The sequence below is a fragment of the Chenopodium album genome, chromosome 17 (assembly GCF_948465745.1).
Source record: "Chenopodium album chromosome 17, dcCheAlbu1.1, whole genome shotgun sequence".
In the NCBI taxonomy this organism is placed as follows: Eukaryota; Viridiplantae; Streptophyta; class Magnoliopsida; order Caryophyllales; family Amaranthaceae; genus Chenopodium; species Chenopodium album.
In genome coordinates this window covers 46227517-46242346 of record NC_137850.1, presented here as the reverse complement: position 1 = coordinate 46242346, position 14830 = coordinate 46227517, and the positions used below count along the sequence as shown (strand labels likewise).

Below are 14830 nucleotides of genomic sequence, written 5' to 3'. Positions count from 1 at the left end.
CAAACATTACATTTATTACAAAAAATTAGGCAAAATATATTGGACCCGTTTTGGACCCAAATCCGGATCCGGGTCCGTTGGACCTGTCGGATCTGGATCCGGCTCTCCATTTTCCAAACCCGACGAATCAGGGTCGGATCTGGATCCTTGATACAAAAACGGATCTGGATCCGGTCCAAATCCGACCCGATACCATCCCTAGTTACTACTCTGTGGTAACAAATTTAACTTAAATCCCATTTTAAAAAAAAATAAATAAATAAAATCAGTTAACGAACACCACATTTTAGCATTGTATTACTTCACAAAATAGAATACAAAAGAAGAAGAAAAAGAAAATAAAACAAGTAAAAAGTGTCGCTCATCAATTACAGGCAGAATACAGCTCAATATTATTTCTTCTTGCATTTTTCCATACAAAAGAAAAACTACACAATATTTCAGAGGAGTATTCTCTCAAGATCGAACAGAATAAGTCAATTCATGGAGCAAAAGTAAATTCATTAACCATCAAGCTTGCTTCCGGCAACATCAACAACGAACCGGTATCGAACATCGTTCTTCTCGAGCCTTTCCATAGCTTGATTAATGTAATCCATCTTAACAATCTCAATTTGAGAAGTCACACCTTTTTCATTGCAAAATTGTAGCATTTCCTCTGTTTCTTTCATGCTTCCTATAAAGCTTCCTGTAATGGACTTCCTCCCTGAAACATAGTGTACAAAAATCACATTACTCATTTGTCACCATACTATACACGTTTCTTAAAATGAAACATAGTGTACAAAATTCACATTTGTCAATTAAAATCACATTAGTCATTTCTCACATTATATTAAAAGTTATAGGGCCTTCTGATTTATTGAGCTGAACTGAACTTAGCTGAACTGAATTGTTTATGAGAGAAGGAAATTAGGAACTGAACTGAACTGAACTGAAATTAAGCTGAAAAGAACAGGCCTTTAGTCATGAACATTTCACCCAATAGTTGTTATCTTGACATAGGTCTAACTTTGAACAATACTTTTTATCTATTTGGATTATGAGATTATATTAGTTTCAATGTGATATGACATGTAACTTATTTTAAGTTAGCCGTAATTGTTGAAATAGCCTTGCTTAATGTATGCCAATTGAAATAGAATGACTTGACATGACACCTTATTATACTTAGATCTTATAATAAGTCAACGGCTAAAATATTGAATAAACCTAATAAAAGTGTGGGGAAATGATGTTTGTAATTGTCCTAGACGAATATGAGGTACAACTAAATTTTAATTGAATTAATAATAATGGTAAAGAAGAAATGTTGGTTTCAAAGGTACCAAGTATTATTTATATAAGGACCCTCAACATTAATTCATATATATCTACACCATGGACCTCAAGACTAAATAATTGAAAGTTTTATAAAATAAAACGTTATACAAGAAAAGGGTTTCAGACTTACCAAGCATGACCATCGGGGTGAGAAAAGAAAGAGGAGTATTAATAACACCATTCAAAATCAACTTGCCATTCAACTTCAAGAGAGGAAGGTAAGGCTCGAGTGGGTGAAACACAGGAATAGTGTCAATAATATAGTCAAGTGAGTCGGTCAATTCTTGCATTTTCTCAGCATTTGAGCTAACCACATAATTATCAGCACCCAAATCATCCAATGCTTCCTTTCTCTTCTTATCAGATGAGCTTATCACCGTCACATTATGGCCCATTGCTTTGGCTATTTTTACTCCCATGTGGCCCACACCTCCAAGGCCCAATATCCCCCCTCTTAGCCCACTCTTGTTTAGCCCAAAATGTTTTAGTGGGCTGAATATTGTTACTCCTGCACATAATAGTGGGGCTGCTTGCACTGGTTCCATCCCTTCTGGTATTTTCACCACAAATCTGCCAAGAAATATAACACATTTCTATGTTAAATTTACTGTGTTATTATTGCGATACTTGTCCAAAATTAGTTGTCACGTGATGTTTCAAGTAAAAGTTGGGACAGTCCAATAAAAGTCCAATAGACAATGGAGTTTCAAGTTTAAATTAGTATTACGTACTTTTGATCTACAACCATGTTAGTGGCGAAGCCACCTTGAGTGGGGTTGCCATCGGTGTAGACATCATTATAAGACCAAATCTTCTTGTTGCAATATTGCTCTTCTTCCGACTTGCAAGGGTGGCAGTTCCTACAACATCCGACGATCACCCCGATTCCCACGCAATCACCTACTTTGAACTTGGTCACGTTTGACCCTACCTCCACCACTTCTCCCACCACCTCATGTCTGCATGGTGTAAAACAGTTAACTAAATTATAAGTAATACTAAAATCATTGAAACGTAACAAAAAAAAAAGGTACTTCTTTATGATGAGAAAATTATATTAATGACACGTTGATAGTGTAATTTAATTTGAATCAGTTTTGTAACCAATTAATACATCCGAACTAATTAGGAGTCAAAAGTGGGAGTGCTAACAAGTCACTTTTCTAATTATATCAATCTACAAAATTCAGATAAACTTTTAAGGTTTGTAAGACTTTATGTACACAATACACCATATGTTTTCAAAGTTACGGGTGATGAATGGGTCCAAGATAGAATTTTTTTAGAGTAACATGTACCTCAAATTCCTATATTAGGTGCGGAGCATGTCATTTCAAGTTTGGTAAAACAAAACGCTTTTGATTAAAGATGACCAACTTTTAAATTATGTAATTATCTCTCAGGCAAGATCCTAAAAATTATAATTAAGTTAATAACCATGATGGGTGTTTATGCTCTGTATATTAATATAAATCTATACTCTTTTGTTTTAAAATATAACATGATATTCATATTATGTCATGTCGCACAATCCTTATACGTGAAGCAACTTTCTGAGGGTTGAAGCAATGCGACAATGAATTCATAATAGAGGGACTAGTAGTACAAAGTACAATCATCAAAACATACGACGAAAAAACAGATTTAAATTAAGAGATCGAATACAAACCCAGGAACCATGGGATAACGAGACATGCCAAGGTCATTCTTGGCCTGATGAAGATCAGTGTGACATATTCCACAGGATACTACTTTTATGTATACGTCTTCTTCACCTGTTTTCCTGTATTACAGATTAACCATTTTTATCATATTGCTTTGCCAAAATATAATTCGTCCATACATATTTGAAAAATATATACCAAGTATATTACTTGTACTGTATTAATTTAATGAAAATATGAAAATTAAGGGATATAAATTCTGGCACTATATGGGTGCTTGGGTGGCACGGGCCCAACCAATAATACTTTTAAGTTTCTTTTATTGATTTAAAATTATGTTATATTGATAATATAAATATCTATGTCTACATAATTATTCACTAAGTGTGCCTTCAAGCTTAGTATTCTAGATTCACCATTATAGTACATGCAAAATCATTTAAGTTATTTATGGCCCGCAAAACCATTACTCAATAAGATACGTAAACTAGTTCTTCGGTTAATACATTTGATGTTTAAGCACGAAAAATCAATCATGTATTTTGAAAAAGACTATCAAATCCACAAAAAATTCAATTTTGATCAATAAAATCGAGTCTAATCAATGAAATCAGTTCAGTTCTATTCAACAAACAAAGCAATATCCAATTTAAATTTAAATGACCCTTTTGACGTGTGAACTTATCATAAGCCGAGATCATATAGATTACAAAACAATTGCTCGAGAGTGAGATCGAGTACCTTAGAGGGAAGGAATACGGCGAGAGAATACCCGAGGAGTCTCTAGCAGCGTATCCTTTGATCACCCTTTCTGATTCTTGTTTACCCATCTTATGTTACCCTTTTTTTTTTGTTTTTCCTTCAAATATTTAGAGTGAAATTTGAAGAAAATTATGAGTTATAATTTATAGTTGTTGATATATTATTGGTGGGAGTAGAAAGGAGCTTAGAAGTGGGAATATATACTGTAGAAAAAGGAAGATAAGTTATGGAATTATTATATATAGACAGGCGCAACAAAAGAATAAAAATATGTTTAAAAATACGATTTTGTTTTTAAAAGGTTGGTGAAGGTAGCAAAATAGCAAGAAACGAGGGCAAAATCAGCAATAATTGTTTAAATAGGCCAAAGCGCACTCGTGGCAAATTTAAAAGGTTGTACGTTAAAGAAGGTGGTTTTGTGGTAGGTAATCCCATTGAGGTTGCTGCGTCACTTATTCGTCATTGTCAAGAAACCTAGCCATGATTGAGTGTAAAAAGTCACTCCGGATAAATTATACTACCTCCGTTACATATTATTTGCAACGATTAGACATTTTTCCTCTCTACTTTATATCAAATCGTTGCAAATAATATGTAACGCAGGTAGTATAATCGTCTATAGAAATTCTGACTCCAACACGCTCATTAATATTAACTTGACATTCTTGAATTTAAAAAAAAGAAAAATAATAATAATACTCGTACTAGTATCTGACTACTTTAGATAATAGTACGAGGTAACACAATTGTCACTAGAGGTTAGTGTAAATCTCGGTAATATAATGCGGAGTATGTTATTAGTAGGACTATAGGAGGGAGTCGATTCAAACTGAAGATTAGTTTAGAGTATTTCTTAATCTTGTTTATTTACCTAATTGGGCAAGCACATATTTTCATTACCTCTATCTGTAGCAAACAAATTAGGAGAATTTCATGTTTATTTACATGCATGGGAGATTTTCTAGTTAATTACTTCAATAGCTACGTACCTCTAGTAGAATGGTAAATTAGGAGAATTTCATGTTTATTTACATGCATGGGAGATTTTCTAGTTAATTACTTCAATAGCTACGTACCTCTAGTAGAATGGTCTAATCATGAATGGTTCTTCATGATTAATTTCACCGAAACATGAAAAAGTCAATTTTGAAGCATCTAACACTTAGTGATAGAGACATGGGCTTGTTTGGTAAATGACTTTTCATTGGCTTTTGGCTTTTTCATTTAGTCAAACATCCAAAATTTGTGTTTGGGGTAAATGGCTTTTTTAGCCAGCTGAAAAGCTGGCTTTTAAACCAAAATAAAAACGCTACTTGGAGTAGCTTTGGCTACCTAATTTACTAATAACATCCAACAACCAATTTTACCAAACATGTTTTTAGACTAATAAAAAATCAAACAGCCAACAAAAAAGCCAATACAAACAGCCAATCAAACCAGGCAACAGCCGACGGCCAGCAGCCAATTGCCAAACAAGTAATTTTTTTTAAGTCTTATTATACATGTATTTTGGATCTCCACTAAATTATCAAGTGACATAATGAATCTCATCTAATATTTATACTGATGAATCAACTATATTTACACCATAGTTTCTTCTCAAAGTCTTATTATTCATATATTTTGTTTCTCCACCAAATTATCTAGTGACATAATGAATCTCATCTAATATTTATAATGAATCACATATATTTACATCATAGTTTATTGCCAAAGTCTTTTTTTTTTATAAAAAAAAATAATAAAATATTTTGGGGTTTCCACCAAGAATTAGGCATGCAATGGCTTAGGGCTTGTTCAATTTCGTTTAATTTCAGTTCAATTCTTAATTTTCTTCTCTCATAAAATTATTCATTTTAGCACAGTTCAGTTTAGTTCAGTTCAGCTCCAATTAGTTCATTTTAGTTATTTTCACTAAATCAGAACATGCCCTTAGTGATAGACCATAAAAAAATTAAAAAATAAAATAAAATAAAATAAAAAATGGCTTAGTGATAGAGACATAATGAATCTCATACAAGAACTTGCAAAAAGGTGTGAGAGCCACAAATTTTTAGGTATATCAAAATTGACTAGACAAGATAAAACGAAGATAAACAAGAAGGAAAAGTAGTAGGAAAGAATTCGAGATCCAAACCCCACCATACTTAACTTTGAAAGTTGGGTAGGTGTGAAAATGATATTTTGCTGCCCATAATTCGAGCACTTTTCTTCAGTTGTTTGACACTCAATCTGAATCTCTCAATTTTGCGCTATTTTACACTGTTGTGGTTGGTAAGACGGTACCCCATATTACAATGTTTGCACTTCAAGTTCAACCCCTGCAACTTTTTTCTTGCTTTTCTGTTCTCATCTCATATGACATCAATATTGCTTTTCATGTAATTTTGACATAGTTGTGGATATAATATCGTTTCTGATATCACCCTTGGCTCATAATTGTAGAGTCGTAAAGAAAACTACTACGGAGTAAAACATTTATCAGCTATATGTATTACTTCGTCCGTCTAGAATAAATTGTTTCTCCGTATATTGACCAATTTTTTCTATCTGAATCAATACAATCTGAACTAAGGGAGTATATAATATCTATAGAGTTTGAAAAGTAAATATTGTTTCATTTTACATAAGGTTGAGATGTTTCAATGTAAAAAGACAAGGTTGAGATGTATCACATAGAAGTTGCTCCAATCTCACTTCTTTTGCTAAACCTACTCTAGAAAAGAATCATGACTGTGTAACACCAAGAAGGAAATCAACACATTAGAGGCTATATTGCAATCTCTATCAGAAGCAAAACTAAATAATATAAGCCGAAAACATGACATTTACTAGGTTGCTCAAAATGGATGAAAGAATTAGAGAAGTTGAGAGTACCATTTACTAATGAATAATGATCAGGAACTTTGCTGAGCAAGGTAATTCAGAAGGTCCCAACTCTTCTGCATGTGCAATGGCAAGGAGGCTACCAAGTTTACGCTCTCCAACTTAGAGAAGTCATAATCCGAATCAGGGGAGACATGATCAAGAGCGAGAGAAATGTTCGGCAAAACCATCTGTTTACAGTGCAGATGTAAATGGGGTTGCTTTTCAGTGATGCTGCCGAATTCTAAATCGAGGCCAAGGGGATCTGGTTTTGCTTCAACAAATTTCTCGTTGGGACTTGGTGCTAAAGGTTCCCATCTCCGATGAGCTTGCCAACCGTATTTGTAATCTCCAACAATAGGTGTACCTAAAACTTCCGCACAATGTACTCGAAGCTGCATTTGGCAATTTTATAGATGGGTGTAATGTTAAATTAATCCTGACACGGAGCAAAGACCATAGTCAGGAGTAAAGATGTCTATCAGAATTTACCTGGTGTTTCCTGCCAGTGGCTGGGCATAACTCTAACCATGTATACCCTGGGAAATTATCAGGAAAATTAAAAGGTCAGCGAACCATATTCCAGAAGTCTCCTCTTTGATCAGCACGCAAGAACAAAATCCATTTAGAACGAAAACCTTTTATGCTAAAAAATGTATCAAAAAATAATTTACCATAAGCAGAAGTCTCGATGACTCTATACTCTGTAATAGCATGCTGGGATGAGGAAGCACGGTCTGCAATAGTAATTCGTTCTGACTTTCCATCATCTACCAACACCTAAAATAATATGAAGTACAAGTGAATTGATGAGTCTCAATCATTAAACTAGCGCTAATAGTTATTCAAACACAACCACCACATATAGATAACACCAAAAGTAGTCAGATGATGTGAAGATATGATGGTTAGGAGAAGAGAGGGGGGGGGGGGGGGGGGGAGGGGACAGCAAAGAGGGTTGGATCTCAGCTTATGTGCAATGATAAAACAGAATGATAATCTAATACCAGTTCAAAAACAGTGCTTACACAAGGCAATGATATGTACAATTACAAAAGTAGAATGTATGCAGGTCCAAATGTCCAATTTCGAAATATTTGATAAGCAGGTGAACTCCATTGTATCAGGATTACAAAAAAAACAACTAAGAAAATATATCTATATTAACAAATATGAATCCGTCAATGTAAAAGAACACAAGCTACAACAAGGAGTGTGGCACTGCCGTTCTAGTATGTTTATATACCTATTTTAAACCCTTTTTAATATCATTACACCACTTTACATAACAAAAAAAAAAGAGAGAGAGAGTTGGAGGGCCAAAGCAAGATTGTTGTGTGGGAGCCATCAAAGCAGAGTGATATGGAGAAGTGGCTTACACATGATTGTGAGACCACTGATAAGTCGTATATTGTGCGTGTTTTTAGAGTCCATTTAGGTAGTTTTTGATTCTAGATTAGTTGTTCATAGCTTGATTTGGTTTGGTTGTGATCATATTATGCTTTTATGGGTAGTTTCGTTGTTTTTGATGTATTTCAAGATGAACGAGACTAATTTGGATGGTCACAAGAATACATTACGATGAAGGAGTAGTATCCCGTGTCCGCCCTGGCAACCAGGGCGAAGGAAGGAGAAGAGAAGAGCATTGTGGATGAGATAGAGAGTTCGACTTCCCATCACCCGAGCCGGGTGGCATTGCCCTGGCTGCCAACTAACACAAGAAGGGCCACTTGAAGAAGGGCAAGTCGAATCTGCTTCTCGCGCCCGACCGGGCGGCGTTGCCCTGGCTGCCCGAGCATAATTTCGCAGAGCATATTTTCACCTTTTTTTTGGGATTTCTTATGTTAAGGGATATAAATACCCTTTGTAAACCCCGATTAAGGGAGTTAGTTATTATTTCCGGCTTTAAAAACTTCATTAGAACCCTAATATTTTCTCTAAATCTTAGATTAATTTGCACTTTCAAGTTTTGATCTTTGTTCATGAACAATTGGTACTTTTCTTCATTCAAGTAATTAGTATTCATCTTTTCTTCCTCTTTCACTTTTTTTTGTTTATTAATCATGTTTTCTTCATTGAATATTGTTTTTGCTTTCGTTAATATGTGTGAGTAGTCTCTTAATCCGGGATCTTACGGAGCCCGAAAATGATTAATGCATGAATTAAATCTTTAAATTCTCCAATAATAATCCCAATTGACATGCTTAATTGATTGTGCTTATGCCAATACTAGATTAGAGATAATTAGTATTGTTATTATTCCTTTGTTTTAATCGCAACGAGAGTTGGGTTTTAACATAATTGAATAGATTAATTAAGGGTTTGAAGTTCTTCATGAGAATAGTAAAATGAATTATTACGAAGTTAGAGTAATGTGCTTAATGTCTCTAATTTACATGATTCCATGAGAATGGTATGATTGTGATTAGAGAAGCAATTGATAACTCGAAAGAGACCTTTGGTATTATCTAAGGATTACTTTTCCTCTTGTTAATTGATTTATATATTGGGGGTAGAATTATTATTGCATTGGTTGTATTTGTGGTAATGCTTGATCTTGGACGTCTTTAGTATTTGATTTATCATATTATTTAGTTTAATCGTCCTTCTTTGATATTTAGTTATTAATTCTCATTTATTTGATTTGGTTACTTGCTTAGTAGTTACTTTAGTCTATTTTAATTAGTTGAACCATAGTCTCTTGGGATCCGACCCTTGCTTGCCCGTCTACATAGTAGTGGTCTAGTTAGGTTTATTATTGTTAGGTATGTGACAAGCAATCAACCACAGGTAGCTAGGTCTAAGATCAACAACGGCTCCTCTTTCAACACAAATCTTATTTCAGAATATGGGTTAAATTTTTCATGGGGCTAATTCTACTTCATATAGAGTGTAATAGACTAACCTAAGGAGGGGCAATATTGGTAGTCTAGTCTAGTACTATTAGGTTAGTAGTCTTAAGCTTTATTATAAATAGAGAAGGGGGGGGGGGGGGGGAGGGGGAAGAGGAGGCAGAAGTTTGGGAGTGAATCCTTGAGAGAGTTGTGACCTAAAGTCACTTATTATCAATATTGGCATCCTAAAGTTGCTAGCTTGTACAAACCCCTGCTTTAGTGCTTTTCAATATTATCAATCGATTCGCTCTTTTGCCTCTGTATTATGTGTTAACGGTGTGTGTGAAACTATGATAGTCCAGCAAGCATGAGTCTATCACATAGAGCAACCATAAGAGAACAACCTTTCCAACAGATGTGTGTTTGCCTCACAGGCACAACCTTTCCAATAGGCTTAATAAATGCCAGCTCAACATACACTATATGTCAAAAGATCAGTGGAAATTCAGCGACAAGAGAACCTCAAGAATTTTCCATACATTTTTAAAGCATGACCACAGTGTAATAATGTAGCTGAAAAAGAGGAGTTTAACCGTAATGGAGAATAAGTGACACCACAACGACAGGCTGAGTACAACCTGATCAAAGGCTAACTTGAGCCATGTATTGTATGTGTTAAAAGTTAAATGAAACATTATAGGAATATGTATAAACGATAAACAATAGATGTAAGAGGTTAATGACAAGAGCAAGTACCTTTGCTAGTGGTGCTGAGATCAATCCCTTGCAGTGTTTAGGAACTCCAAAGACAAGTGCCAAGTATCTCTTTTGTAGGATCATCTTCCCCCAGTCAATCTCGTTCTGAAATTAAAATTATTTCATCTCTCTTATCAGCTATAACAGTTGCTTCCTCACAGCAATTTGAGAGGGGGGGGGGGGGGGGGGGGGACTTGAGATTAATGTTTAAACAATGGCCTGTCAAGAAAGAACACAACTTAAGTTGTAAACTACAGCAACTTACATTTTCCAGTGTACCAATAGTTTTCTCACGGAAAACAGAGTGAAGGATTGCTGTGCTTGTTTGTGTTCTTCCCATCACTAATATTCCACTACTATCTCTATCGAGTCTGTGTACCTTAAAGAAACATGAACTTTTCAGTAACAGACTTATTTAAACAAGAAAGCAAGACAAATAAATAAATAATAGATGATTCAGTGGTTCAGCCTTGTTCTGAGATTTAAACCACAGATACATAACATCTACTTATAAACTTCACATATTCAAGATAAACTGCAAAAAATGCCGTGTACAAATATCTCATGAGTGTTGACACTCCCAATATACTCATTTTCACTCTTCAAATACTACTTCCAAAGCTCCAATCAATACAAATGAAGTACTTATAATTTGAGATCTTACATATTGGTCCACTTTCTTTCAGATATAACATTACATTTTATTCAATCCTTCCCTAGAGACTACTTCTTAGACAACATCCCTTTCAGCAGCAGTGGCAGACGTAGTTCACAAGATGGGTATGCAGTGGCGGATCTTGAAACTTTTTCTTTCGGGGGCCAATTCAAAAATATAATATGAACGAAAACAAGAAACTAACTTTAAGCATACATACATTAGGAATTGATTTATTTATTATCAATGCATTATAATTCGTTCACAAATCAAAAGTTAAAAACAACTTGTCAATTAATAGACATTAGTAAAGAAATAAAGAGCGATATACCAAAGGTAAAAATGTACCAAATACTTTTAATTGAATAATCTATTGACCTTGATAACATTTTGTCACCTAAAATTATCAATTTGTTTTTTAGTGGCGAAATATAACATACTTTTAGTGGGTAGTTATTTACTACTCCGTATTGTAAATTAGTATTTCACTCTATATTTAGCTCTATTAGGGCCTAGGCTGCTAGGTAAGAAAAGCAATAAGTATTCTTTTTATTGGGCCTTTATATACTAAGTAATTTTTTTTATCCCAAAGTTATCAGGGGCCAAGCCGCGTTTAGTCTCTCTTATGGTCCGCCCCTGTGGGTATGCATGTGCATATCCCTCATGCAAAAAAGAAAAATAGTTCATACGTTTTGTCACAAACTTAACACAATAGTTCTTAAGTTCCCTCTTGACTTTGCAGGTTACACCACAAACAATAGAACACACCATGTGCTCTGCCAAACTTTGGACATTAACCAACAGCAATTTACATGATACCACGACCATGCAATACCAATATACCATTACCGCATCACTTCTAACAGCCATCCAGTGCGGGATAGAAAAAGGGAGCTTTGATGTATACACTTTGCCCCAACACTTTACAAAGAGGCAGTTCGTGTTAGAATAGGAAAGGAAATATAACTCACCAGCCTGGGAGGTTCATTGGAGTCATATCTCAGACACGTAGCAGCCAATTCATCTAAACTCTTTTTGATCCCAATGCCACCCTAAAGAATGTTGATCAGTGTAAGAGTGAAGCAAGATGCATAGTTTCTTACATATCACAGCAGCAAATGCAAAAATGTTCATGTTATACCTGCCCACATTACCTGTACTGGCAGTTTCGGGGGTTTATTGATAGCAATAATAGCAGAATCCTGAAATTACACCATACCAAAAGCCATTATCCAAGTGAAACTCATAAAACAACAGTCAAAATTACAAATTCAACATTATAGAACCTTATACAACTCAAGGCCGCAGATGAAGTTCATTTCTTCTTCACTGCACTCATACTTTTTCTGCTTCTTCACAGGTGATGATCCTTGAACAGAAATAGGAAGAAAAACACGCTCTCCTTTCTTCATCAAGTCCTTAGCTCCCACCTTCCAATAATCAAATTTACTACTCAGAATTAGACACTTAACAACTATCATTAGCAATGATCATAGAAACATATAGACTACATGAGCAATCTCGTTCAAATTACCCTTTTCAACCGGCGTTTTTGGGAATCACCGCTGCAGTCCACATCTCCTTCTATGCATTCTCTTCTAACCTGCCACAGCCTCAAATAATGAGTCTTCTAAAGCATTAATCTTCCCAAAGATCCCCTTTCCCCCCAAACCCAACTTCCTCTAGTGCTATCTTTAATCTTTCCCTACACCTAAAAGGCTAAAACCAATCACAAACAATCCCTTCGTCTGGAATTAATTGTCACATTGTCCTAACGGCTCATAATTAAATACATATATATCACATAATTTCATTAGAACACCCCAATACAATCAAGATTAAGAGGTAAGTAAAAATGTCAGTAACATTACACCAAACATACTTAATGAAACAATTTCATAATTCAAGAAATTAACAAAAACCTTATATTCACATACATCAAACATAATTAAAAAAATCGATTTTTTAACAACCACCAAAAAATTACAATCAGTAGCAGTTCATAATTTCTGAAGAGAGAGAAAAACAAACCTGTCTAAGACGAAAGAGTTTCTGAACAAGTGATTGAGGAAGATGAGGGCAACAACGAACAACCCATTTCAAAGCAGACATCGTCGTTTTGATGGACTCATTTTGTGCTTCAATATCTCGGCGGCTTAATCTTCTACCCAGTGAATCGACGTTTGTGGTTGCGTTATACGGCGGCAAAGTCACCCACTTTCCTTTGCCTCTCTCGCCGTCACCGCCGTCGTTTTTCGCCGTAGACTGGTGGGTTTCCTGTTTAACGGCGGCGGAGGTGAAACGATGACATTGTTGTTGGTAGAAAGTTTCGATTTTTGCGGCGGCGGATGCCGGAGAACGGAGAACTGGCCGGAAAAATAAAGGTCCTGTCATTTTCTGGTTCTCCCAAGTGAAGGGGGTTCGGGTGCTTTGTTACTAAAATTCGCTTAATTAGCTATTCCGTAATCCGTAGTTCGACTTAGGTTTAAACGTGACTTGACCTCGTGACCTCAAGATTAGGGCTGTACACAGTTTGGTCTAGACCGTAACCAAACCAGACCAAACCGCATTTTAGCGGTTTGGTTTGGTTTACGGTTTGGGAAAATACGGTTTGGTTTCGATTTTTTGGGAAATACGTTTTGCGGTTTGGTTTGGTTTTTCAAAATTATAAACCAAACCAAACCGTAAACCAGTAAACCGCATTTTAATATTTATATAATTTTAAATAAATTAAAATAGTTATTATATATTATAAAAAAGATAATAAAACAAAAAAAAATGAAAAATCATTAGAAGACTATACGGTCTGTATACTACTATACTCTATACTCATTCTCAAATATCAGTACTTAAAACTCAATAGGTCATATAACTCAACTTGTCACATGTTGCTGCCAATTATAAAAACTATAATGCAGTATGAATTTTTTTTTTGGACAAATGTATTATGTTTTTTTTTCCACTGTTAATTTGTTATGTATTACTTTCATTATGTGTTATTGTGTTAGCACTTGATTAGTTGGTTATTATTTTTATTAAAACTTTGTAGTATAATTTAATCCCTTTGAGCTAATTATTTGAACTTTGTTATAAATTTATTAATATTTGACAATTTTTAGGAAAAAATGTCGTCTCATTATAAACCGCAAACCAAACCGCACCAAACCGCATTATTACGGTTTGGTTTGGTTTGGTTTCAATACTAATATGGTTTGGTTTGGTTTGGAAAAGGAAAATTTGATTATAATAATCCAACCTTTTGCCGGTCTTGTTTTATTAATCCAACCTTTTGATTATACATGATTAATCCCACCTTTACCCCCCATTCTATTTTATCAGACCCAACCAGTCATCCACCTACTACAGCAGGTTACATGTCCACATGTCACGCTAGGATTGGTCCAATTTTTATTTTTTTTTAAATTTTTAATTTTTTTTTTATCTTTTTTCTTTCTCCTTCCTCCTTCCTGCTTATTCTCTTTCCTTCTCCTCCATATTTCACGGGCAGCTAGCACCCTTCATCTTTTTTTTTTTTTTTTTTTCTTTCCTTTCCCTTTTCTCCTTCCTCCTTTCTCTTTTTCTCTTTCCTTCTCCACCCACTCACCAACCTTGAAACCCAGAAACCAACCACCATCACCATAACTTGAACCCACACCCCCTGCCCCCTTCAAAACCAGAAACCAAAAAATTTGACCCTACCTCCCTCGACCCCCTTCGTAACCCCAAACCAGAAATCCACGCACCTAATTCAAAACCTAGTTAACCCACCCATCCTCCCTCAAAATTCAGTTCAAAACCATCGCAAAACCCCCACCCACCCACCCACCGCCCGCCGAATTTTGGGTTTCGAGGTGTTTGGAGTATCGTGGTGGGTTTTTTAGGTGTCGTGATGTGTTACGGCCTTACGTGGTTGAGGATTCCGGTGGTGATTGTTGATGGGGGTGTCGGAAATGTCGTCGAAAAAGGGTTTT

At 35.2% G+C, this 14830-nt stretch overlaps 2 protein-coding genes across 3 annotated transcripts; both read right to left on the bottom strand.

The window, feature by feature from the left end:
* Positions 1-269: 269 nt before the first annotated feature.
* On the bottom strand, positions 270-4031 carry LOC145589915 (putative cinnamyl alcohol dehydrogenase 1). The gene is made up of 5 exons (XM_081646621.1): positions 3729-4031; positions 2993-3106; positions 2055-2282; positions 1454-1893; positions 270-706 (listed from the first exon to the last, which is right to left on the bottom strand). Exons 1-5 carry the CDS (start codon positions 3815-3817, stop codon positions 504-506), a joined length of 1074 nt encoding a protein of 357 aa, XP_081502747.1. The 5' UTR covers positions 3818-4031; the 3' UTR covers positions 270-503.
* A 2215-nt stretch (positions 4032-6246) lies between these two features.
* LOC145588227 (RNA pseudouridine synthase 4, mitochondrial-like) lies at positions 6247-13370 on the bottom strand. 2 transcript variants are annotated; one of them, XM_081644877.1, is made up of 11 exons: positions 12891-13370; positions 12394-12462; positions 12146-12289; positions 12014-12061; positions 11831-11911; positions 10470-10583; positions 10205-10309; positions 7289-7394; positions 7107-7153; positions 6627-7009; positions 6247-6482 (listed from the first exon to the last, which is right to left on the bottom strand). In XM_081644877.1, the coding sequence occupies exons 1-10, from the start codon at positions 13251-13253 to the stop codon at positions 6647-6649; spliced, it is 1440 nt and encodes a 479-aa protein (XP_081501003.1). In that variant the 5' UTR covers positions 13254-13370; the 3' UTR covers positions 6247-6482; positions 6627-6646. The 2 variants fall into 2 exon arrangements, with proteins under 2 accessions (XP_081501003.1, XP_081501002.1); XM_081644876.1 differs by having other exon boundaries at positions 6247-7009; positions 12891-13369.
* Between the last annotated feature and the right edge of the window lie 1460 nt (positions 13371-14830).

Coding starts and splice junctions, on each gene's coding strand:
- LOC145589915 (XM_081646621.1), bottom strand. CDS start 3,817: ATGGGTAAACAAGAATCAGAAAGGGTGATCAAAGGATACGCTGCTAGA. Junction 3,107..3,728: donor CCGTATTCCTTCCCTCTAAG/GTACTCGATCTC, acceptor TCTGTAATACAG/GAAAACAGGTGAAGAAGACG. Junction 2,283..2,992: donor CGTTATCCCATGGTTCCTGG/GTTTGTATTCGA, acceptor TACACCATGCAG/ACATGAGGTGGTGGGAGAAG.
- LOC145588227 (XM_081644877.1), bottom strand. CDS start 13,253: ATGACAGGACCTTTATTTTTCCGGCCAGTTCTCCGTTCTCCGGCATCC. Junction 11,912..12,013: donor CCCCGAAACTGCCAGTACAG/GTAATGTGGGCA, acceptor AACATTCTTTAG/GGTGGCATTGGGATCAAAAA. Junction 7,395..10,204: donor TCTCAGCACCACTAGCAAAG/GTACTTGCTCTT, acceptor ATATTATTTTAG/GTGTTGGTAGATGATGGAAA.